Consider the following 26,549-nt stretch of genomic DNA (forward strand, 5'->3'; position numbering starts at 1 on the left):
TCCAAAGATGATACTTTGAATTGTGAACATAGCCAGTATTTGTTCCTTATTTGTTCAGTTGGACTTGGGAAAGTAGTCTAATTTTACCGTATTAAAGTGCCAGTTCTTTGCCTTTCTAGGAACCGAAGTACAGAATAAGGGCTCAAGTTCCCTACGCATAGAATTAAGTAGCTAGAAGGTGTGCATTAGGAACCTCCAAACATGACTTTGATAACAGTCACCAACGCATCCATAAACCAGCTTGGGTATTTCATTTTCATTATTCAGGTTAAACGTTCTGGCTATCACCAATTTGTTGGTGGCAGTTTTTAAAAGTTCTTTAATATTAAATGTTGTGGTTGTAGAATAATTTCTGTTAATTCCTTTTCTAGAATTTTGGTATGGATTTTATGGTTTGAGTAGTGAACTTTTAGTATTATTTCTATTCTAGACCAATAAGTGGTTCTTAGCATTTTGAGAGGTCATTGAAACCTTAGAGAAGTGATGCAAGCTATGGAAACTCTATAGAAGATGTAAATGTACACATGTGCATACAACCTTAGCTCCACTTTTAGGAGTATGGACTGCCTGAAGATCCAGTGTCCCAGATTAAGAACCCATTTGAGACTTTCGAATTAATGACTTTGTAAGAAGTGTGAGTTTAATTTATACTGGAACTTTTATAATTGTGTTTTGGGTTCAGATATTTTAAAGTGGTACTTCAATTCGTGTTTGGTATTATTCCTGAAAACACTGGGAGAAAAAAATTTTTTGACATAATTTTGATGTTTTTGTTTGCAGATGAGAGTAGGACTTAAATACCTTCCTCTAGAAACTTACCACAATTTAAAAATTTGAATCAAATGAGTTATTTTTCATTTTATTTTAGATTTTACTCTGCAGAAATCAGTCTAGCATTAAATTATCTTCATGAACGAGGGATAATTTATAGAGATTTGAAATTGGACAATGTATTGCTGGACTCGGAAGGACACATTAAACTCACTGACTACGGCATGTGTAAGGTGAGGGAAGTTTCTAGTTATTCAAAAGGTGTCAGTAGCTCATAAAACCGTTTTGGTAAAATAACTTCATATTTGAAGAGGGGGAAATGATTGCTACTTTGTTTAGGATACTGTTTTGAATTCTAGCACACGCACATATGTACTTATTTCCTAACCATTCATGAAATTCCATATTTTCTATGAATGTTATATGTGCTATGAGTTAATTTCTGTTTGTTTGCAGCTTTTTGTCTTGAAAGTTGTGACACTATTACAAATTTAGAAATAAAAATCGTCTACAGTCCCACAACTTTAGCACAACTATTTGTATGTAACCATACAGTTTTTTGCCATTTAATTGTAACTCTTAATAATACATTTTTAAAAATAAAATAAATATTAATACGTAAAAGTAATACATTAAAGATTTTCCTAGGAATGCTAACATTTTTCTTATATTTAAAATTTAAATATCTGACATAAAGTACAATAGAACAAAATAAGAATTTTAGTTATTCTCAGGACATGTTCTTTATTTCTTGGTGTTTTATTCTTTTTGTAACAGTGTTTCATTTAAGGGCCCAATTTTTCCCCCACAAAATGTGTAGGGAGCTATATTCCTTGTTAAATTATTTGGGACAGAATTATTCTCACACAGAAATATGGCAACAAGTATGTAAATGTGTGAATTGCATTCCCCCATTCACCTGAGAGAAGTGCCTCCAGAGCCTGGAGATTATTTAAATGCTAACATGAAGTAAGACAGTCTAATAGGACTGCAGATTTAACCTTATTATTTGTTCATCAACGATAGAAAAGAAAATCTTCACCTAAAGGATTTTTGCTTTGATGTACAAAATTGAGACATTTATCTTTTCTTATATTAAATTTTTATTTCCTTACATTTTTCTGTTATACAAATTTTGATCATAAACAAGTAGAGATCTAGTAGGTGATCTTGTGTATCCGTCACTCAGATTTGTGATACCTTTTGATCTCTATTGTTTTTTTCCCCAGTGGATTATTTTTCCTCATTTCAAAAGAAAAATGACAGTGGAACCTTGGCAGTATTTGGGGGTACAAGGACTCTATTCAAACACTTTACTAACAGTACTTTGTCTCTTCTCTCACTAACACATTTACACACTTGTGATGTTAAACCTTATGGGAAATGAGTCCCCCAGAAATAGGAATGTTCTTATCTTAGGACTTAGAGTCAGTATTTAAACTTACCTAAAGTCGGACCTCTGGCAAATATTGGATGAATTTCTTTTCCTTATAACAGTTCCTTGGGAAATCTAAAACACTAAACTTTTTTTTCATAGTTTCTCCAGAATATTTCCTTGAGGTTTAATTAATTTCCTCAGTTTCTTACTAGATGCTTTTATATAAAGAGTACATAAGATAGTGAAGACTTGAAGACTATAAAAACGTCAGTTAATATCTTCAGGTTTATGTTTGAAATATTTTATGAACATTGATTTTATTGACTGAAGAACTGGCCATTTTATGAATTGATGTGCCTTTAATTCTATTTTTTTTAATCAGGGAAATTTTAATAATAACATCTCTGTTACACTGTAGATAATTTAGCTGATGGGCCTACATTCAGATAGTCAGTCAACAAGTGAATGATTTAGCATAGCTCTGTTACAAGTTAACAAACTACATCCTTTGCTTCTGACTCTTGTGGTGAAAGTATATGTCATTTATCATTAGACTGTATGTCAAGCCATTGCCAATAATACAACTTAAGTCACAGTAATGTTTCTTGTATACAAAAGTAATTTATATATCACTATTAGGAATCACACACAAAAATCCTTGGAGTCACAACATATTACTAAATATTTCTTATAGATGTGTTATATATAATAAAGTTAAAAGAAAAATACATACACCATGACCAAAATATCTCTGAAGAGACACATAAGAACCTCATAACAGTGGTTGCCTCTAGGGATATGGAACTGGATGTGTCAGGGACAGGAATGGGAAGAAGGTATGATTTGCATGTACGAGTATATCTCCCCCTGTTTTTGGGGGTTTTTTTTTTTAATTTTATACCATATAATTTAACGATAGGGAAATGGTTAAATACTAGGTACACAGTTCAGTTGAATTTTGTATACTCAATAATAACAAGTCTTTAATTGTGTAGGAAATTACATGCTTATGAAGTAAAAAAAAGCAGATGCTTAGTTGTATATTTAATATTCAGCTTGTTTTTATAGTACCTTTTATTGTTTATTTCTTACTTAATTGCCTTGTGACTAGAGAATGGTTTGAATAATACTGGTTTTTTGAAATGTATAGAGATTTCCTTTGCCTTAGTATTTGGTCAATATCCCGTGTGTACTTACAGAAAAGGGTGTATAATCTGTATTTTGCATACAAGGAGTCTCTATCTGTCACACACTCTCTCTCCCACCCTCTCTCCTCCTTCCTTTTCTCACACACACACACACTCACACACACACACACACACACACACACATTCTCTATGTATATAATTTATATATTATTTTAGCTCTAGATTTTGTCCAAATCTTTCTCTGCTTACTAATTTTTGTCTGTACGACCTATCATTTTCTGATGTAAATGTGTTAAAATCACCTGTCATGATTGAAGATTGTATTATCAATTTGGGCTGTGAAAACAAGGTACCATAGACAAGGTGGCTTCAAAAACAAACATTTATTTCTCATGGTTCTGGAGGCTGGGAAGTCCAAGATCGAAGTACCCCGACATCCAGTGTCTGGTAAAGACACTCTTCAGGGTTTGCAAATGGTTGTCTTCTTGTATCCTCACATGGCAGGGAGAGAAAGAGGGCTAGTTCTCTTTCTTTTCTTATAAGGACACTGATTCCATCATGGGGACCAGACTCATGACCTAATTATCTCCCAAAGGCCCCACCTCCCAATGCCATCAAGTTAGGGCTTCAACATGAATTTGGGGCACACATCCATTCAGTCCATAGCAGGGATTGTGAAATTCTCATAATAATTTTGTGTATTTTTACTTTTTGTATTTTGAGGCCGTGTTGTTAGGTGCATACAAGTTTGTTATAACTTTTTGGTGATTGTTCCATTTGTTATTGTGCAGTTTCTCTATTTTTATGTATTAGTGTGTTTTGCCTTAATTTGCTCCATCCTGTAGCTATTATAATACAAAATCAAAAAAATGTGTGCCTTAGGAAACAACCAGAAGGGAAACATAATGCCAACAGTGGTTGTATTAGGTGGGATTTAAAGTGCTTCTTTTCTTCATAAACTATGATTCCTTTTACTTATATAAATTAAAATTTTCTATTAAATTTTTACTTGAATATAAATTATTTTAATTGTAATTTTTATCTTAATCGAACTGACTCTTTACCAACATCTAATGAGGATAGGTTTTCTTTAAGCTATTTAGTGGCAATCCATAATTTGAATAATAAAGGCTACTATGCTAGTGATATTTTATTTAAGCTTAATGTATTACCTACAGTTGGCTGAGCTTACATGATAGATGAAATAAAAGAGGTGAATTTAAAACAGAATTTTGGTATTTATTATTTCTTTTTTCTCTCTTTCTTTCGTTTTTTTTTTTATAAAAGGAAGGATTACGGCCAGGAGATACAACCAGCACTTTCTGTGGTACTCCCAATTACATTGCTCCTGAAATTTTAAGAGGAGAAGATTATGGTAATAACTTAATAGGTGGTATTTTAGTTATATGCTAGAAGAATGGTTAAATGTGGTGCAAATTGCATTTTAATACACTGTAGTATTTCATTACTGATCTTATTAATATAAATTTCCCCTCATCCCCTTAAAACCTACATGAAAACTCCAAACTGAAGTCAGAGACAGTGGGACCTTGATTTGGGTGTACAAATTTTACTATTTTATTAGTGACAAGCACTAAAGAGCACTAAAGATTCTAAGCAGTTTAAATATATTATCTAAGTTCATTCTCTCAATAATCCTATTAAGCATTGTTAATTCTCATTTTATAGATGAGGAAACTAATGTGTAGAAAGTTTGAATAACTTCCCCCAAGTCATACCACTAGAATATGGCAGACAGAGTAGGGCTTTAAACTTCAGCCATGTAACTGCAGAGTCATAAACCTCTACAAAGCTGTTCAAATTTCCTGGGATATTTCCCCCAGGAATGTTGAAAGATGGCGGAAAGGTTGATTGCGTGTCAGGAACCAGAGGATATGGTTATCTTAAGAAAACATGACTGCTTGGGTTCCGGTGCTCTGATTTCAGCAGGCGTAAAGGAGGATGGGTCCTTCTGATAAATGCTAATAATCTGATTCCTTCAAGGATCTTTGATCAGCTAATAGAAGGTCAAGTTTTTGGATCAAGGAAAGTTATTCTCCAATGCAATTTAACTGTATCCCCAAAACAAAATATTAGATACAGGCCATGAACCTGAAATTACAGATTTATTTGGGAAAAGAAACCTAGGTTTCATTTTTCATATTTTATTTTTAAAGTTATCTTTTAGGTACCTCCCTTCTTGATAAATAAAATATTCCTGTAATCCTCAGTGCCTACTATGAGAGTTATAAAATACATTTAGAGTTTACTTTTTCATTGTTTATTTTTTCATTATGTAATGAAATGAATCTGAGATTACTGACTTTCAAGACTGCAGATTGGGTAATTTGTTCTTTGAAATTTGTTTTTTGTAGGTTTTAGTGTTGACTGGTGGGCTCTTGGAGTACTAATGTTTGAGATGATGGCAGGAAGGTCTCCTTTTGATATTGTGGGAAGCTCTGATAACCCTGATCAAAACACAGAGGATTATCTCTTCCAAGGTAATCTGCAGTATTTTATAGAGATTGTCTATAAATAATGTATTCTAAAGCATGAATGAGGACGGCACAAGTTATTACTTTAAGAAAGAGGAAAATTCTGGACAACGCACTTCTTAATATGTAAGGCTTTAATTTTTTGGAATACACCCTTTCTACCTTTGTAGTCTTCAGTCCCATTTCCAGTTATCTTCTTATTCTCAGAAGCAAAGAGGTTCTTTCAGATTGTATATTACAAATAGCCCCTGTGGCTAGGGAGAATAGTCTTTTTCACGTGGACCCGAGGCTGAGTGGTTAAGTTCAGGAACATTATGGGGAAAAAGCAGAGTACAGGAAGATAAGAGGAATCAAAAGGTGAAAAAAAATAAAAGCCCCACAATTGGGAATAAAAAGAATTGAACAGAACAGAAACAAGTAGATAAGCACTGGGACCCTAACACACAGTCCAAAGAAGTATGAAGATGGCCATTAAATTCCACATTTAATAATCAAGGCCATCCCAGAAAATAAATAGATATTTCACGTAATAGGAAATCCAAATGGACATGGAATATTGGAAAGATGTTCAACCTCACTAGTAAGTAAGGGTATGCACATTAAAACATTAGTGAGCTACTATTTTATATCCATCCATTTGGCAAAAGTTTTGAAGTCTGATAATACCACTGCTGTTGAGGATGTGGGGTAACTGGAACTCGCTTAGACTGCTGGGGGGAGTGAAAATTGATACACCATCTTTGGAGAATAATTTGGCAATGTCCAATAAAATCTAATACAGTAATATATGCTACACATTTTCTAGATATTAACTCATTTAAACCTGAAAACAACCTTATGAAGCATGTATTGTTTTTATTCTATTTTTATAGATGAGGAAACTAAGGTACAATAAGGTACTCAGAATAATATATGCATATAAATGATAAAAACAGTGTTCAGATTAGAGGCTATTTCTGAGAAGGAAGGAGAGGAATAGGACTGGGAAAGTACACGTGATGCTTAAGTAATGTCTGTAATGATTAATTTTTTCCTGCTAAAATACCTTAAATATCTCAATAAAAATGTAAAGATTGAAGCCATGTAAAAGTTAAATATAATGCCATTAATTTTATCTTTTTAGTTATTTTGGAAAAACAAATTCGCATACCACGTTCTCTGTCTGTTAAAGCTGCAAGTGTCCTGAAGAGTTTTCTCAACAAGGTATAAATCGTGTATAAAAATCTTTAGTGTTTATCTCTATAAAAGTAAAACTGGTAAGTACAGGTTCAAGCAACGTAAAATTCCAAAATATCAGAAGATGTAATTTTTTTCAGTTAGATCTGGAATTTGTCTCTTCACCAACGAGTAATTTAACAACATTAGATTCTGAGATGAATTGTCCATTCCATTTTGCCAATATAATTTATTTCCAGTTATATATTACATATGATGTTCTTAATATAAATGACATATGTACCATATATTTAATTAGGGAAAAATTGCACTTTTAGAGATAGTCTCGATTATACTTTCAGCTCTAATTTTCAATTTTCTTTGGATTATTATTCATAGAATCTCTTTGCTTATTGAGCAATTTGGCAGTAGTGTTCTTTACAAAATCTCATGTCAAAAACCCTGTAATTAGATACAATTCAGAAGAAATGCAATGCTTTCATTGGCTCTTAACGCTTTGAACGTCATTCAATTTGTTGCAGTTGGTAGGCTAGCATAGTGTTAGAATCTACCTAAAATTACGATTCTGAACTGTTTATACTCATAACATTTCTAACACCAAATGGATCGGGTTTTTCCATACCACCAACCAATTCTCCATCTCTCCAGACACCAACTGGGTGTCCTACATTTCAGTTCATTTCTGACGCTAACCACCGGGAGCTCGCATTGGGCTCCACCGGTATCGGGGCCCAGTTCCACGAGACTACCCTCCCTTCGGACACCAGTCACAAGTATTAGGAACCCACACTTCTGTCTGACTTGGCTACAAAGTGGGGGCTTCCAACAACCCCTCTCCTCACTTCAGGTTCAATAATTTGCTAGAATGGCTCACAGAATTTAGGAAAGTTCCTATTATCAGTGGTTTATTATAAAGGATGTAAATGAACAGTCAGATGAAGAGGTACATTGGGAGGGGTCCAAAAGGTTCCCAAGCTCAGGAGCTTCTGTCCCTGTGGAGTTGGGATGTACCCCCGTCCCAGCACAGGGATGTGTTCACCAGCCAGAAGCTCTCTGACCCCCATGGTTTATAGGATTTTATGGAGGTACCATTACATAAGCATGATTCATTACATCATTGGCCATTGGTGATTGAACTCAATTTCCAACCCCTCTGGAAATGAGACTGAAAGTTCCAATCCTTTCATCACATGGTTGGTTCCTCAGGCAACCAGACCCCATTGTCCAACTATCTAGAGGCTCACCAAGAGTCACCTTATTAGCATAAACTCAGGTACGATAGAAAGGAACTTGTCATGAGTAACAAAAGACACTCCTATCACTCAGGAAATTACACAGGTTTTAGAAATTCTCTGTCAGGAACCTGGGCCAAAGGCCAAATATGTAATTTTATTGTATCACAATGGGCTTGGCATCCATAAATCTTATTTTAAATAAATGGTAGGTTAGAATGTAGGTTGAATAGGGTAAATAAATAACAATGATGTATTTAAATAAAATGAATTGAAGCCTGTTTTAAATGAGTACTTCATATGAGGAAAGATTTTAACTGGAAACTTAAGCTTTAACAGTGGAAAATGAAGGTAAGAGGTGTTAATATGCAAAATAAATTGCGTTTTATTGGAAAGAAAAATAGGAACCTGTTCTCATCCACAGTAATGAATAAGCCAAGACTTTTTACAAGTTGCAGGCCCTTTCTCAATCCAGTGATTCAGATAATGGTTGTGTCGTTATTGTGCACAGATTATGGATTGTTTCTGTAACTGAGCATAGGGCTTTTAAATTAAGCTGAGAAATTTGTGAAGTTTGGGGGTTTGCATATTTTGGCTGTCTCTCTAATCAGTGCCAAATAAATAGCTAGATGCTGCTCAAATGATTCTGTTCTCTTTATCCTCCCATTTTTCTTTAGCAAGGAGTGGTGACATAGCTCCACTTTAATTACATGATTGCTGGAGAAAGAGCCATGGGGCAATCTTACTTGTCACAAGCTTCAGATACTCATTTGAGTCTAGTGTTGTACCTTCTAGAAATGGAAGGTAGACCATTCTGATTTCAGACATAAAGGTATCATATAATAGGTACAAAACACAGGTCACAAAGATGATGTATTCTAAAGCATCATATTCACCCAGTTTTTGAAACATTTCTTTCCACCATAGGACCCTAAGGAACGATTGGGTTGTCATCCTCAAACAGGATTTGCTGATATTCAGGGACACCCATTCTTCAAAAATGTTGATTGGGATATGGTATGTAAATTTTGATTGTTTTCTAAATTACGTTTCATTAGAATCTTGGGCCAAATTTTATTATCTCAAAAGAATGTTGGAAAACTAGTATATCACAGCTTAAATTACTTAAAACCAGTCTCTAAAGTGCTTTTCAAAAAGCTTTTAAAACAATAAGTTTAGAATACTGGGGCAGCTGGGTGGTTCAGTTGGTTAGAGCGCAAGCTCTGAACAGCAAGGTCACTGGTTCAATTCCCACGTGGGATGGTGGGCTGCACCCCCTGCAACTAAAGATTGAAAACGGCAACTGGACTTGGAGCTGAGCTGCACCCTCCACAACTAGATTGAAGGACAATGACTTGGAGCTGATCGGCCCTGGAGAAACACACTGCTCCCCAATATTCCTCAATAAAATTAAAAAAAAAAAAAGCTCAGAACACTAATTTAGTGGAGCAGATTGTAATATTATTGAGACCTGTCTCAGTGTTCAGATTTGTAGATTATTTCCATCGTGAATATTGTAGAACATTGCCTAGGGAGCTCACTTTAATAAGACTGGGAAACACCTGAGGGCAGAGGAGAACTGTAGAGGTGGACTTTTCTAAGAATGCAGCCTGAGCTGTCATCTAATGTGTCTTTCTAGATGGAGCAAAAACAGGTGGTACCTCCCTTTAAACCAAATATTTCTGGGGAATTTGGTTTGGACAACTTTGATTCTCAGTTTACTAATGAACCTGTCCAGCTCACTCCAGATGATGAGTAAGTAATTCTATAGACTGAAATACTTCTGAAGTTCTTCGGAAGTCCCATTTTTAGTGGTTATACAATGTCTCATTATCAGGTTATACTTTATCTAACCATTCAGTTACAGGATATTTGAATCTATTATACTATTAAAAATTCTAACAATAACTGCCATTTTCTACTTTGATTTACATGCGTTATCTCTAATTCTCACAGCAACCTAATAATTGTCATCAACCTAGTTATTGCCATCTTCGTTTTACAAGGAAGAACATCGAGGCTCAGAGAGGTTAAGCAAAGTTACACAGGTATCAGGTGGCAGAGGCAGGATTTAGACCCCAATCTGAGTGACTAAGGCCTGTGCTCTTTCCACTGCTGCACTGTTTTCCATCTTGGTGATGACCCTCTGTCTGAGTTCCTGAGTGCTACCTTGAGATAGAGTCCTAGAAAGGGAATCAGGTCAAAGGGTGTGAAATGTTAAAGCTCTCTGTATGCATTGCCAAATTGCTTTTTTAAAAGATTACATCAACATACCAAGTCCAGCCAGCAGTGATTCGATGTATCTTTTGTGTTTATGTTACATACATCTTTTAAAAATGTGGTTTGGAATAATTTGGGGATATTTTGATCATTTACCTGTCATTATAGATTCATTCTCTCATCTCAAGGAGGCCCTTACTGCTTGGCAGTCATTTACATCTTGTTAATTCTTATCCCATTCCTTACAGCAGCTGTTCCAAACTGTGTACATTTCAGCAGCCTTCAATCCTGCCCCCACTCCCATCCCTCTTCTTGGATGAACCTTTGCCATCACATGACTGCAGGGACGGACACCTCCGTGGTGTGAGCCTGCAACCTTGTCACCACTACACCTGCATCTCAGAATCGCTAACTCTTCTCAAACTTTTTCTTCTTCCCTGTGCGTGGAAGGCTGTCCTTCTTTTGCAGGGTGCGCCCTTCTATTTTCCTAGTCCCATTCCCTTATTTCCTCCAGGATTTCATTTTGTCACTTGCCCTCTTGCAGCACTTTGAATTCCTCTTTCTCAGCTTCGTTCCCTCTGCATGCTCAGATATTCTATTTTTCCCCCTGAATCTTAGCACCTCTTTAAACTACATTTTTTTTCTCATTTTCTTTTCATCATCGAGCTTTTTAAAAAATAGTTAACAGGTGCTCGTGGTAAAAGAAAAATAAATAAACACTATCTCTATCAAATGCCTTTAGAGTAGCGAACATTGATTATAGCCAACCTTGATGGCTATGGCCAACACTTTAACCTCTTACAATTTAACCTGCTGCTTCAGCTTTTGAAGGTGGAATGACTTCTTAATTTCTAAATTTTCAGGCATTTTTTGATCAATTCCCATCTCCCCTGATGCCTATAAAGCATTTGATACTCCTGGCTTTGCTTTGGTTGGCACTATCCATCCTGGTTCTACTTTCTCTCTCTGACCACTTGTCATCTTTTTTCCCTGGCCCCTTGTATCTAGGATGCTCTGAGGTTCTGCTCATGACAGCCTTCTCTTTGCTGAATGCAGTGTGCACCTTGGAGATTTCAGCCAGCCCTGTAGTGTAGATACCAGCTATTTAAGTGACTCCCAGTTAAACTGGCAAACAATTAGGGAGCAGAAGACACTATGCTAAGTACTAGACATTCAAAGATGATCAAGACTTAGCCAATTTTGCAAAAAGCTCACTGTCTGCTAGAGAATAGAGAGATGGACCAAAATCATTATTTCCGACTGCATCATGTATGAGAGAGCATTGGATTTAATCAAAAGATAGGAATTTGAATCCAGACGCCACCTCATACCAGAGGGGTAACCTGGTGTGAATTGCATAACTTCTCTGAGCCTATTTCTTCTTGTATTGCCTACCTCACGATGTTGCTGTGAAGAATAAATGAACGATGGCTTCTAAAGCCCCAACCTCGGTATCTGCCCTGAGCTGCATTTCCGTTTGTCAGACAACAGCTCCCCTAGCTTGTCACAGAAGCACCTCAAACAGATGAAGTCTGAAATCAAAGTAATGACCCTTCATGTTCTCTTTTTCTGTTCTCTATCAGTTCCTTATTTTTATTTACCTTTTTCTGCTCATTGCATTACCGTGTATTTCTGCATTCAGATTCCAAATATCAGTGGCTGTTGACTCCTCCTTTTCCTTAACAAACTATATGTAATACCTTTAGCTGCCAAGTTCGGTCTATTTTCTCTTTATTTCATCATTTGCATCAGATCCTTCTTTTCCTTTTGCATTTACGTAAGCCCAGTTCAAACCTCTTTCAAATCATACCTAGAATATTACACTATCCTCCTAACTGGGCTCCTTCTTTACTCTGCAGTCCATTTCGTACACCTCATGAGACCTTTAGTAACGCCTACATTGCCTAGAAGATAAAATCTGCTGTCTTGACTAGCCTTCAGACCTCCCACCCTCTGCTCCAGCCTGACTTTCTAGCCATAGCTGTCCCTGTTCATTAACACGAATGCTGTGTTCTGATCAGTCTCCGTTACTCACCATTCCCAGATAGTGTGCTGTTAACCTTTGCTCATGCCATTTCCCCTATATTCCTCCTTCATTTTTATCTGTTGAAACCGTCCCCATTTTTCAGAACTTTCTCCAATGCAACCTGATCTTTGATGGATCAAGGTGAAACTCCTTAGTGTAGACATTGCTGGATTCTTTGAGCTTCCATTGCCTTCCTTCCAGCATCATCTGCCACTTACCACCCTTTTATTCCTGTACTCCAACTCTAGTAAATTACGTGCTTTTTCTCCAGACCTAACAAAACCTTTCAGAATTCCATTCAGTAAGAGTTTGAATGCATGCAGCCTTTTTTGATTTCTCCAACTAGAAGTCACCCTTTTCTTTAGAACTATAGTGAGAACAGGACTTAGCTTGTCCTGTCTGAAACTTAGCAGGTACTGCTTTCTCTGGTAGCTTTGTTACATGAGCTACCTTCCTTCCTTGAGTGAAGGGTCTATTATATCCTGTATAACTTTGTGTATACCTTTAAGTATTAAAACACTCGATAGTACTACTCACTCTCATCATGTATTGACTAGAAGCCATGTAACAGGATGTCAGCCTCTCCTCTCTCCACCTGTGACCCATCACCTGTCTGTGGGATTCTCTCCTTATTCCAGGTCTCTCAGTGTGTTTGTCCTATTGCCTTTTCCTTTTGGTTAACTTCTGGGCCTTTTCTTCATCATAATCCATCTGGCTGTTGAGGTGACTACTAAATTAATACTAATTCTGACCTGGATGTTTACCTGTAATTATGAATGTTGTTCAGGTCAAAAGTTCAGATAAACTAGAATTGTGACAGCTTTTGCCTTTTTTATTCCCTGTCTTCAGTTTTGGACTACCTTTTGGTGTAAACTTGCTTATGAGTTTATTAGTCCTTTTTTTACTTTGCAGTACTTTTGATTCCTTTAGAAAATGCTATGGCATTAATTTTAAAACTTGTAAAAGCTTTTCCCATAATTTATATAAATTAGCCTTATTTTTTGTTTCTTAATCTTATTTTACTGTTTAAATTAAAAATTGAAGAAATCTTGATTATGAAAATTAATTTTTTCCCCAACAGTGATATTGTGAGGAAGATTGATCAGTCTGAATTTGAAGGTTTTGAGTATATCAATCCTCTTTTGATGTCAGCAGAAGAATGTGTCTGATCCTCGTTTTGGTTGTATTGCCATTGAATGCATGGAAAAGTTGTTATCAGCCTGGATACAATGAACTATTTTATATTTGCCACCTATAAAAAAGCACTTCAATATCTTCTGTTTTTGACTGTAAGAGTCAATTATTACATCTAAGTTTAACTATGAAAAAAAAATTAAGACTAGTTTCCAGAGAATCGTGTCAAAATTTCATTATTCTGGTAATCTAGCAGCCTACTGATGAATAATGAAGTTGTCTTTTTTGTTTGAAGGAAATACCACTGCTTCTAAAAAGAGTGTGTGTTGCTTAAGGCACATGGTGGGATTACATCACAAACCTCCCATGATTTCATTATTCCTAAGTCATTTAAGTGTTTTATTTTGGAATAAAAGATTAATTCAAAATATGGCAACTTGTTATATTACCTTTTTCTGGATTCTTTGTGTTTAAAAATTCAGCTGTAAATTTTATTGCCTTGGATAATTATATTATTGATTTTTAAGGCAACAGTTACAAAATTGGTATTAAAAGGTGTTGCTTGCTTAGAATTGAGAACACAGATTCTTCTTGAGGAAAAAAAAATAGGCATATTTTATTAAGAATTAGATTCCAAATCATTAGCTATTTTTTAAAAAACTGATGATACAAGTGATTTCTTTGAAATACTAAGGGATTGTCTTCTGAGCTTGTCCGTTTAGCCAGAACTTGAACTGGAATGTTAACAAATGTAATTCAAAGGACTCAGGATGCAGTTGAATGAAAAATTTCTCAGTATGTAGAAAGGAAAAAATGGAAATTTAAAACAGATACAGAAAAGTACAATGGTAATATTTATTTCTTACAGGAAAGTAAATCCCACAGTTGCCTTTTGTGATTTGATTTAAATATTAAGGCACTCACTTGTTATCAGACTTGTAAAAGCATTCCATTTATCCAGTGGAGACAGAATGTATGCTATTTTTTCCTTATAATTTAGTACAGAGGAAAAGAACTTGTCTTCCACACAATGTGTTAACCATGCTTATCTCTTCCCCCAAACCACATTATCTATACTTTTGGACCATGTTTATGGAGTCTTCAATGAAATCCAAGAAAAATAATAAGCATGAATAAATGTCCAGGACATGCACATACGCGTACATTCACACACTTCACAGTTCCAGCTCCTTCAGTGAGTGGTTGTTAAGTAGGTAACACTTGTGATACAGAGTACAATACATTTCAAGGGCGGATTTTTTTCAGATGATTTTTTTATTAATATTAGTGTTTAGCAATGCATTATTTAACGGGATGCCAAACATAGCATCCTTCTACTGTTTAAATATTTTTTTTATGAAAAGGGACTTAAAAAGTAACCATAACCATCTAAATTACTTATAATTGCCCAATCTTAGTAAAATTTAATTTTGGGGAAAGCTATCTAGTCTTAAACTTAGAGTGATTTAAAATTTGTAGGCATTTAAAATTTTATCTTTTTTTTTTTGCATGCTACATTTCACTAGAAATGTAATTTTTCCAAAGTTCCTGACCATATACTCTCTTTTCTTCAAATAACTAAGTCTGAAAGCAATGAAAACCTTAAACGAAAATGTTTATATGCATTCACGTTTATTTAAGAGATATATATGTTTCTTTTAATACCTGAAACTTGTTTTAAAAGAAAAAAACAGTATTCACTTCAAATCATAAACTTAGAGAAAATTCTGATCTCTTATGTCAGAATATGTTTATGATCTTGCTTTTAAGTGTTGCTGTTTCCCCTAGGGCATTCGTTCTAAAATTTTAGAATGGAATAATCAATCACCTAGGAATTTTGTTTAAAAAACACCATTACTGTCCCACGTTAGAATTCCATTGGGTCCTTGAATGAATTGCATTTCGAGAAACACTTTGGAGTTGCTCTTTTATTTTGTCCTGTAGTTAAATATTAGAAAGAGTATTCACAATAAAACATTTTGAGAAGGGGTAGGCAGTGAGTTACCAACTTACCTACACTTTTAAATAAATTTTGAACAATTGACTTCTTCAAGTTAGATATCTTCTCAAAAAAAAAAAAAATCCTTAGTTTTCTATATTACATACAAATGAGCGTTTTTCTGGGATGAGGCTTTAACCATTATTCAGGGTGGTCTTTTGTTTCTAAACCTTTTTTTTTTTTTTTAACAAGATTTACTGTGTATATTTTATACAGAGTTGCATTACAAATATTTTTAATTGTGTTCTGTTTTTTGTAGTCTTTAAGTGCCATGCCAATTCTTTTTATATTATATAGAAGTCTTCTCAAAATGCTCACCAGGGGAATAAGGCAGTTGATAGAATGGTTGGAATTTTGGTGTTCTAAAAAAAAGTTTTTATTTTGTATAAGCATGTGGTCAGATCATTTTATGGTACACAGCCTGAATTGGATATCAGGTATTTTGCTTTGTACATTTACTTTTAAATTTTTGTTTTGACTTTTGTCATGTAGAATACTGCCTTGTAATTCTGTATTTGTATACCTTTTTTTTTAACTTTAAAATCTTTAAATAAAATGTTTAATATCCATCAAGATTGGAACCTATTTAATATGTTAACATCAGAAATTTGCTTAAGGTGTATCAAAATTTGTTTAAAAAGGAAAATAAGAATTTTAGTTTGGAATTTTGCTGTACATAAAGCAGCAGTCTGGTAGTACTACTGATGTCATATTGTAGACATTCACTCATAAAATATTCAGTATATTTTTAAACTTGCCCTTATTACATGAATCTCTTCTATTGGAAAACAAAGCAGTGAAAAAATCAGCTGGGGGCCGGCCCGGTGGCTCAGGCGGTTAGAGCTCCACGCTCCTAACTCCAAAGGCTGCCGGTTCGATTCCCACATGGGCCAGTGGGCTCTCAACCACAAGGTTTGCCAGTTCAATTCCTCGAGTCCCTCAAGGGATGGTGGGCTCCGCCCCCTGCAACTAAGATTGAACACGGCACCTTGAGCTAAGTTGCCTCCCGGATGGCTCAGTTGGTTGGAGCATGTCCTCTCAACCACAAGGTTGCCAGTTCGATTCGACTCCCGCAAGGGATGGTGGGCTCTGCCCCCTGCAACTAGAAAACGGCAACTGGACCTGGAGTTGAGCTGCGCCCTCCACAACTAAGACTGAAATTCAGTACAACAACTTGAAGCTGAATGGCACCCTCCACAACTAAGATTGAAAGGACAACTTGACTTAGAAAAAAGTCCTGGAAGTACACACTGTTCCCCAATAAAGTCCTGCTCCCCTTCCCCAATAAAAAAAAAAAATCTTAAAAAAAAAAAAAAATCAGCTGAACATAGAGCATTTTGACTTCTTTTAAAACTGAAGCAAATTTAAACAGAATCAAAACAGGTTCTTTCCAAATTATGTTCTATAGTGATCTAAAGTTCTAGAACTGTCCTTTCTTGCTTGTAGTTAGTACCCATATCTAAACAAAGGTGAGCCTGGTGTCCCATATTTATAGCCCTCTTTAGCGTAATTTAATGTCCCCTTCACAAGGAGAATTAAATCTTTAGTACCTTTACTTTTTTCTTAATTGACTTGTCAGAGAGCTAGAGCCTGATCTCCTGTGTCTGTTATTTTCTCCTAAGTTCAAACCTTGCTCAAAATGGAGTTAAAGGCAGTGTTATTTGAAGTACTGTCCAGGCAATCCCCTGTACCGAATCATAAAGTTGGTTGTTTTCTTTGAGTTAGTAAAATCCCAAAACAGAGTCCAAAGAGGAGTTTGAAGCTTTTGGGAAATTTTGTGTTGGGCATTTAGTCACTGGGGCAACCACTTTCTCCCTGAAAGGGAAAGCCAGTCTCCTCTCTATAAAATTCAACAGGCTGGTTTCTGGACAACACCTAACAGTGAGTCATTTGGTGTATTTGATGGTCTTCCTACATAGATTTACCCTTCCCTGCCTTAGGACTTCAGGGATCAGTTTGAACCATGAGTTTGAGTAGTTTATATCCATAGTTCGTTTCAGAATATACTGGAATTTACTATGCCTGGTGCTAAATAAGGCTAACAAAAAGACAAAACCTTTACCCCTGACATTCAGTATGGAAAACACATACTAAAAAAGATGTTCACCTCCACAAAAAATAGTCCAGTGATAAAATAAAAAAAAATGCAGCAAAACATACATGATATGGTCATGATAGTTTATCAGCTTCACCAATGAAACGTGAGTTTTACTTGACATGTAATAGATCTATGCTAGACATTTTTCAAGTTTATGGTAGATTCCACAAAGCTTTCAGAATTCATATATGCCCAATAAGAATAAAATCTTAGATACCTATATATACGTAGTACATAACATACACTATGTATATACGTATATATATATTTTTTTGGCCTTTGAGCTCAGGAATATGAATTGGACTTTACATGGGAATAGGAAAGAAAATTGTCAGATGGTTCTGCTTCGATTAGATTTTGTACAATCCATCATTGAAATTTTATTTAAAATGAATCCAGCTCAGAATTTTAGAGTGATTTTTGGATGTTAAATGTGGCAGTAAAATTTACCTTCATGTAGCAATTTGTACCTTACAGGCATTATCTGTCTTTTTACTCCAATTACTATTGTTAATGTTTTTATTGAAGAAAATGAAATTACAAGTATCTAAGAATTAAGCATTTATTCAGTATGACCCTTCACAGGATAGCTGAAAGTTATAACCCAAGACAAATGCATTCGCTAGACTCGAGAGCTTTAGCTTAAATTTTCACCAACAGTTTAGCTCGTCAAAAAGAAATTCAAATTGTGTAAAAAAAAAAAAAAAAAAAAAAAAAGCCCATTGAAACACCCTAGCAAAATCCTTGAAAAAATTAGATGCTTTGGGTTTTTTTTCCATAAAAGGGACGTGCTGCGTTTCTAGAGGTAGTGCCGTGGAACCAGATTTAAAACTTACGTAATATAAACTATCTGCAATGTGGGTGGCTATGCTTGGTGACATTTTACATTATTCATAATTTATTTAGGAGTAAAATCATGTAAAGGTAGTTCAGTACAAGAACCTAATTCTAAAACACGTCTCATGGCCTTTTACAGAAAGTTGTTTTCTGAGTAAAATTTTTTCTAGAAACTCTAGATTTTTTTTTTTTTTTGAAAATCAGATTTAGAAATTGAAGGATCATGAAAGGATATATGCTTTTGTGGACGGTGACTCAAGTTTACCCAGTTTGAAGTAATATTTTAATGAGGAAATCTAAATCAGTACGCCAAAGACTTGCTAGTTTGCGAAATTATGCTTTCTTTAAGGTAACATTTCTAATTCATGTATTTATTGGAGGTTTTACAATGTTTGTGGCACTATGTTGATTCTGCAGGATTTAGAAAAAGTTCTATTGTAAGGAATTATTTTATGATATAGAGAATAAATTCATTCCGAGGAAGTTGGCTTCAGTTTAAAACAAAAGTCTGTGCGAATGTTATCCCTTTAGGTAGGGGATATATTCTATGATTAAAATAAATATTAACATTCTGTCCCAACTAGTGATGTCTGAAAAACAGGGAAATGGAGGAAGACAGCAGTGTATCTGGTTCTCTCTCAGAATGGTGGTTCTATCCGCTTCACCACCACCAGGGGCCAGTCTTGCTGTAAGGAAGGTCCGAGTTGCCTGTACCCTAGCCCTCTGGAGGAGGTAGTTACTACATAAGGTCGCTACAGGCTGATTGCCAAGAGGTACCAAGATCTTACCAGTGCTGATCATGTGTATTTTGATTTTACAGAACTATTCAAAATCAATGTACCAGTTGAATTGCTCATCTGAAGGAAATCTCAAATGTGTTATCTGAGAGTGTGGCAAGTTTTCATAAAATTGCCTGCTTTTTTTTGTTTTTCTTTTTTAAGGAGGGTGTAGCTCACAGTGGCCAATGTGGGGATTGAAGCAGCAACCTTGGTGTTATTAGCACTACACACTAACCAACTGAGCTAACCAGCCACCCCAGGAGAATTGCCTGCTTTAACTATTCTGGGTGTTAGACCTTCCATATTTATTCAACACAAATGAGAACCTACTGTGTGATCTACACTGGGGATAAAGCAAGCAAGAGTCTAGTCATGTCAGATTTCATGCTGTCTGGGCACTTTTCCATCTATGAAGGATACCTTTAGCTGAAAATAAAACAAGGGCTTAATGTTGATCATTTTGATACAGAGGTATTCAATTTAAACAAAGCCCAAGAGATTGTCCACATTCTTTAGTTGTGGGACTTTTATATTAAATGTTGCATTCCATTTAAAAGTGTCATTCACACATTTAACCCACGAACATTTGTAGACACTCAGCTTATCCATTAAAAACATGATTTCAGAAATTGGGACTATGTTATTGTTTCACAAACACTAAACACTTTTGTGTTGGAGGTAATAGTTTAAAACATCAGTTTGCCAAGGGAAGACATTTTCCTGGTAATCCCATTAAAAATTAATTTCAGCCATGCCTCAATTCCAGGCAGTTATTTGTTTCATTGCCCAAAATAATTGATTGTACAATGTGCCAGTAAGTTGCATTAAACAACCTCACACCTTCTCTTTCACAGGTTTTTCATCAACAACTTTTTTAGATTCGTTGTGTTGTTGACACCACTTTATCATCCACACCTTGTAACTAGGTAGTAAGAGTAACTAGGAAGTATGAAAGCCGTCCATTTACAAAGTATTCTTAAAAGTATAAGAATTGCTTTTTGTATTTTGAAATAGAAGGGTAAGCTTTGATGTTCAGTGATGCCAAAGGAAATTAAGTTTCCCAAAGAAAGTGGCTCCTGCGTGTTAGGTCCACCCATAGAGAGAGGATTTGTGAATTTCAATGGCCGACGGGCCAGGCACGTGCTGCACACTCTCATGTCACCCTCACCATCCTCTGTCTCCCACTGCAGAGCTGCTGAATGACATCGCTGTAGGTGGGACCTCAAACTAGCATCTCAGGCTAGTCTCAAGTTAAAATTTGAGAACCACTAACCTGTATTAACATGTACGATCAGCACCGTTCAACAGATGCAACAAAAGGAGATTCAGGGAAGTTAAGTAATTTACTTAAGGTCCATATGACTGCAGTGCCTATTGCCTCTCAAGACTATATATAAAGTTTGCTTTAAAATCTCAGTCTCCTTTTGCGAAATTACACACAACTAACGCCCTGTTTTTCAAACTTAGCCTTTCTAACTAAATCCTTGATGGCCATCTCTGCGGGTCTGTTTTGTCCCTTCTCTGCAACTGTCTGTTTTGACTCAACCCTCTCAGCCTTTTTCTATGATGTCACCCTCTGTGTTTCCATGGTTTGAGCTTCCCGTTTCACAGACTTACGAAATACACTTTCTCGGACAGCCCAGGACCTAATTCTTTCAAGCACTCAGAATTGTGTGGTAGCTCACCAGAAACTGTTCCTGTGTCTAACATTTGGTATGAACCTGCCCAGGGAAGTAATCCTGGGGCTGGCCTCCCCACCTAACACCAGGACTCCCTCAGACCCAAAAGTCCAGGATGCTACTGATTTCCAGGAAACTAAGGTGTCCTCCACCACACACACACACACACACACACACACACACACACACACACACACACACACCTCTCATCCACTGAGTGACTGTTGGGGTTAGTTCTTACAGACATCTTGGAGTTAGGCATACCCATATGCCGCTTATCTGTGGTGACCATGCTGATGTGACTCCAGGAAGTAGCCTCCCAATCTTCTTTGTTCTCACCTTCCCCAGCTCAACCTTCCCTCTACCCCTCTTAACATTCCCCCCCCCCCCCCCCCCCCCCCCCCCCCCCGCGCTTGCTGGGACCCGCCTTCCTGGGTAAATGAGCATCAGTGTTCTCAGTCTATTCATTGCACTTGCCTCCCCTTCTGACTATGCCCTGAGCACATTGCTTTTCCTGCCACCCTCTCACATGGAGGCTTCACGTTCTCCTGATGGTTCCCAGGATTTAGACTTCTCCTGGTCCCTTAATGGCCCAGCATAATGTGACTCCTGCCTATGTATGAAAACCCTACTTCCTCAGGGTTCATGCTAGGTGTCTTGGCCTCTTTGTCATTTAACATACTTTCCTTTCATCTGAGGAAGATTTGGCACCAGGCTCACTGCTCTACCCTAAGGCCTGACATCCATGACAACTTCAGTGTCTCAGTGACCCAGAGAGCCAACGTCCAATCAAACACCAAAGCCTGTCCTTTCCTATCAGTCTTTTTCCTGCCCCATGTCTGAACTACTCGCCCCTCTCCTCCCCCTTCCGCATGGTGGGCACCTGAGAGCCTTCAGGCATGGGTGCCACTTCCATAAAGAAGACAACCTAAGGACACATTATCTAGTGGGTCTCTCCACTAATCTGTATCATTGCACTTTATTTTTTTTCTTCACGGCATCTCTCACAATGTACAATTATGTATCTGCTGGTTTATTTTATTATCATCTGTCTCTTCCACCAATCTGTATGTTCCATGAGGACAGGGGACCTGTCAATTTCATTTTCTATCACAGTCCCAGCACCTAGAATAATGCTTGGCACACAGACGCTCCAGAAATATTTATTAAATGAATAAATAAATAAATGAATGAACAATTGTTAGTTCTGTACTTTGGAAAGAGAGAGTTCCCACTGGCTTGTGGTTTCTCCATGAGTAGAGGTTGGCAAGGAAACTTTCGCTGCTTCAGCAGAGCTGGGTCTAAGGGAACCAGTATCGTGAACAGACCACGTAGATCATTTTTATGCTTTAATAAAGTTAGGAAAACAGCACTAGGGAAAGGCCTTCACCCACACACTGAATGCAGACCTGAGGCTAGAGAAACTTTGTGCTACAGTCGGGAAGGTGAATCATACTGGGGTTTTGTGGGATTCCCCAGCACTGATGCAAGCTTTTAGAGAAGCTTTCAGAGAAGGGCCCCAATTGCTCAGGTAATAAGTGGAAACCCAGGGAAAGGAGACTCCTGAAATATTGTAGAGACTGAGAAGCATAAGTTAATTTTAATTGATTATTAGTTTTCTGTTCAATAAGAATTTAGGACAGGAGAATTTCAGATTCTCTTGAAGACAAAGGCAATTCTTAGATTGCCTCTGTTGCCTTAACCAGGGGAATACTATTGAAAATCCTCAATGGCAGCACATTTCATACTTTGAAGATGGATTTGGTTCTCAGAGATACTCAAATACCACCGGAATCAAGTTTCATCTAGGTGGCAAGTCTGGGAAATATTGTTCTGGAATTATGGACCTTAATCCCCCTTTCTCCCACCCCCGAAGGAGGAGCTCATGAAGGGATGACTTCTCAAGATGACCTCTGGCGCTAAACAGGACGCTTTGCACCTTCTCTCTCGTCCACAGAGGGAGACTTCACTTCATTTTTTCTCTACCACCTTGATTCCTAAGCGCTGTGTCCTTTGTCTCTGCATTGAGCTCCCTGGAGGTCACTTGGGTGCTTGCTGTGGGCCAGGGATGTGGAGGGTCTAGTTCTAAAGCTCTTTCAAAGCTTCCAAGAACCCAGAAGAATATTCAACTAGTTTTGTCCTCCAGGCTCCTCATGATAGAATGGAGGGGTGGCGACGAAAAGAGGGGCATTGCACCTGTAGTTTAGAATCCTTGTCCCTAGAAGCTTATACAACTGCAGGGGTTCACCCACCAGGCCTTTGGGTGTCCTCATGTGGGTGCTAAAATAGCAGAGAATGTCCCACCCAGAATCCCCCTTCCTCTCTCCCCACCATCCCTGTCCCCACCTCCATTACCACATAAGTCCCTGCTATTCTTACCTCATAGCCCATCTCTGCTGCTAAGATGGGTAAGGAAAACACAGGCATTCTGGGATTGGAGGAGGGGAGGAAAGAATTGCAATTGCCCTGCTTTTGTTTTCTGTTTGTTTTGTTTTTTAATTTATTGACTTCTATTTTTTTTTTTTTTTAATCCGACATCTTGCATTGTGAGGATTAATATTCTACGGCTACATCTCTGGGTCTACATTCAGATTGATACTCTTCCTGCTAGTATGATTTGTGGGCCTTTGGGACCTAAAAGAGCATCTGTCTCCTTTTAAAACCTGGAGTAATATTACAATGTCCCTGTTTATTAATTTGCCTTGACACAAGTCATGTATGATTCCCTCTTCCCAATTTCCTATTTTTCTCACCCTCTGACATCAGGCAAAGACATGTTATAAATGATGGTGGACTGTACTAAACTATTGCTTTTGGTAGGTTAAGTAGGTGTAGGTGTGAAGACCTAACTGTCATTTCTCACACCACCTATGTGAAAGAGCTATGTATCTATAGAAGCATCTTCTATGTTCCAAACAAAGGACAGATATGCAAACTAGTGGACCTAGTGTTACCATGGAAACAGTCTCCATGTGTACGCTTGGGTGGTCATACACATCATACACAGAAGGGCGATGGCCTGGGGCATTCTCTCTATAATAACCCTGGGAATCTCTGGCCACACTGAGTATCACTTAGGGTAGACTACATTGATCTAACAAATAGACCGGTAAGGTGATGGGAGTTTCCATCTTCCTCTCCTAACAGTCCAGGACAGATGCCCCAGGGCCAGAACTGGGAGGGAATCCGCTGTGGTGGCTCCACGATCTTCAAAGTATAGGAAGGGGAAAGGCTGGGAGGCCTCCTTTGGGAGATGTTATAGCCCAGGCATGGAAGTGACTTGCCTCACATAGGCTCACATTGTTTTGGCTAGAACGCGGTCCTGTGGCCTTCCCTAAAGCGAAGGAAGCTGCGGAATGTCAGCCAGCTGCGCACCCAGGAAGAAGAGGCAAATAAATTTTGGTGGCCTGCCAGCAGCCTCCACAATGCTATGGCAGAGTTTCTTTCAGACTGAGTCGAGTCAGATGAGAAGCTCTGAACTGTTCTTTGGAGCAGCGTCAGCATACGCGCATGTTTCAGGCTTCGATGGATCAGGTGGGAAGTCCTGAACTGACAGTCACTGGCACAACTCCCTCTTGGTTCTTGGCGGCTGCAGCTGCTGTGTCCTGCTTTGACCACCTTCCGTGATTCCGGGCTCAGCTGGACTCCAGCTCCTTCCACTGGTCTCCCCCTGTGCCCCACTCCCAGTCAGGATGGCCCTGCCTCAGGCTCACGGTCACTCCTTACTACCAGGATCTGCCAACCGAATTTCCTGGTTCCGTATTCAGCTGAGTGCTGGACTCCTTGCCTTTTGGCTCATGTGTCTCGTGAGTCCACTTCTGTTCCTCCTACTGTGGACAACAGAATGGGGGCTCTGAGCCCTTGTCCTGACGCCCAGGCCCAGGCCACTGCCATTTATGGTCTCCCCTTGGCTTTAACACTTTTGTCTCTTCTTTTGTTCTCTCGTCTCCATGTGACCTCCCTCCTGGTTGACTGCTGTGTGGCCTCCTTGAAGCTGTGCCTTTCACACTTGAAGACACTCAACTTTGGGCTTCCCCAAACTCAAGACTGTACCTGCGTTAGGGACCTGGGGCCTCACCCTCTCGTCTCACCTTCTTTTCCTTGGGAGGAGCTCTCTAGCTGGAAATCTTCTGCGGCTCAGACAATTCCGAAAACATATAGACATAAAATACACTCAGTCAGAACCCTTCACTTGTCACTTAACACATATGTCAACAGCCTTGTAATGGTGGAAATTTATATGGAGGTGATCTGGCACCCCTTTCCCCACCTCAGTTAGAAACCCTTGGTCTATATTTAATGAATATCTTATTATCTCCTAAGTATTGTGGCACATATATACTTCCTAGTTTACGCCACAGTACCTAGCAGAAACTAATAAGCACTCACTAAGTTCTATCAATACTAGACTTTCCTTCATCCGTTTGTTATTTTAAGGGAAAATTTAATAGTGAAGATTTAGATGATTCAAAATGTTAGCTACTCAGCCCTTAAAAAAATATTACAATGAAGCAATGATAGACAGTAAAAAAATAAAAAAGCTGAATATATAGCACTACTGAGGAAGATCATATCAAAAACGAAAGAGAAAAGCAGTGTAAAGACTAATATACCAGAACAATGTAAAGCTAGATATTTACGATGCTATTGTGAAGTTTGCTTTGTCATTGTATTTATAATGTGGCTTGGCCATGTTTTTAACAGCAATATAATTACATTTTGAAGTGAGGATCTATTTTGATAAAAATATGGTAGCTATAAAGAGAAATATCATGTATGTAGGCTAAAAGTTGGCCTGACCAAGAAATTCTTTAGATACTCATTTATTTATATCTTTTGGCTAAATGGACCCGGAGAAGGAATTGTAAGTTATGGAATTATAGTCAAAATTTGAAGAGGAAGATCTGTTAGGTAGGAAATAGATTCTTCTTTACAGAACCCAACTTAGGTGAAATAAGGGAAGAAAACTGATGGATGGTTTAAAAGGAAATGTTTGACTGAAGCCTGCCTGCTGTACCCATAGCTACCTGCCCACAAGAATGTAGCTCCTTGGTGACAGCTGCACTAATTATAGAAAAACAAGTTGACTCGAAGATGAATATGTAAATTTGCATTGACTGAGGATCCTGTTGGAGCATTGAGGAATTTTGATTGTTAAAAATAAACCTAGAATTTTCTTACATTTAAAAGCAATTAAAAGATGGATAATTTGCTATAGTCTTAGAATGACATCTGGATCAGCCAAAATAACTTATTAACGTTACTGTAAATTACTTGCAAGTAACAGCCATTTTGTGGATTTGAGAGGAAGTATAAAGTATGTTTTAAACTGTACGTTTATATTTTATTTTTTATTTATAAAAAGAATGAAAGTTACCAGATAGGACACATTTTTCATAAATCCTCGCTGTTAAAACAGAAGCTTGAAACTTTCTCTGCTCTGTTTCTAGCAGTTTTCTTATTTTAGAATATAAACCTAGCTTAAAGGCAGAGGATTATAAAACAATAAAGACTGGAAAGCCACTCATTCTTCTAAAAGAAAAGCTTTTTGTTTGTGTTCAAAGATGGGCCACTGAC

The 26,549-nt window shown here is 37.3% G+C and overlaps 1 protein-coding gene across 1 annotated transcript in view; it reads left to right on the top strand.

Moving 5' to 3' along the window:
• The window catches only part of PRKCI (protein kinase C iota), a 55,574-nt gene extending 39,422 nt beyond the window's left edge, over positions 1 to 16,152 (top strand). Inside the window, exons 12-18 of the mRNA XM_019735351.3 lie at positions 869 to 1,004; positions 4,585 to 4,672; positions 5,673 to 5,798; positions 6,916 to 6,995; positions 9,128 to 9,217; positions 9,840 to 9,955; positions 13,528 to 16,152. Coding sequence (XP_019590910.1) covers positions 869 to 1,004; positions 4,585 to 4,672; positions 5,673 to 5,798; positions 6,916 to 6,995; positions 9,128 to 9,217; positions 9,840 to 9,955; positions 13,528 to 13,615 — 724 coding nt within the window. The 3' untranslated portion in view covers positions 13,616 to 16,152. The remainder of the gene's footprint in view (positions 1 to 868; positions 1,005 to 4,584; positions 4,673 to 5,672; positions 5,799 to 6,915; positions 6,996 to 9,127; positions 9,218 to 9,839; positions 9,956 to 13,527) is intronic.
• The last annotated feature ends 10,397 nt before the right edge of the window (positions 16,153 to 26,549 follow it).

This window comes from Rhinolophus sinicus, chromosome 17 (assembly GCF_057876585.1).
Source record: "Rhinolophus sinicus isolate RSI-liver-muscle chromosome 17, RSI-T2T, whole genome shotgun sequence".
Taxonomy (NCBI): Eukaryota; Metazoa; Chordata; class Mammalia; order Chiroptera; family Rhinolophidae; genus Rhinolophus; species Rhinolophus sinicus.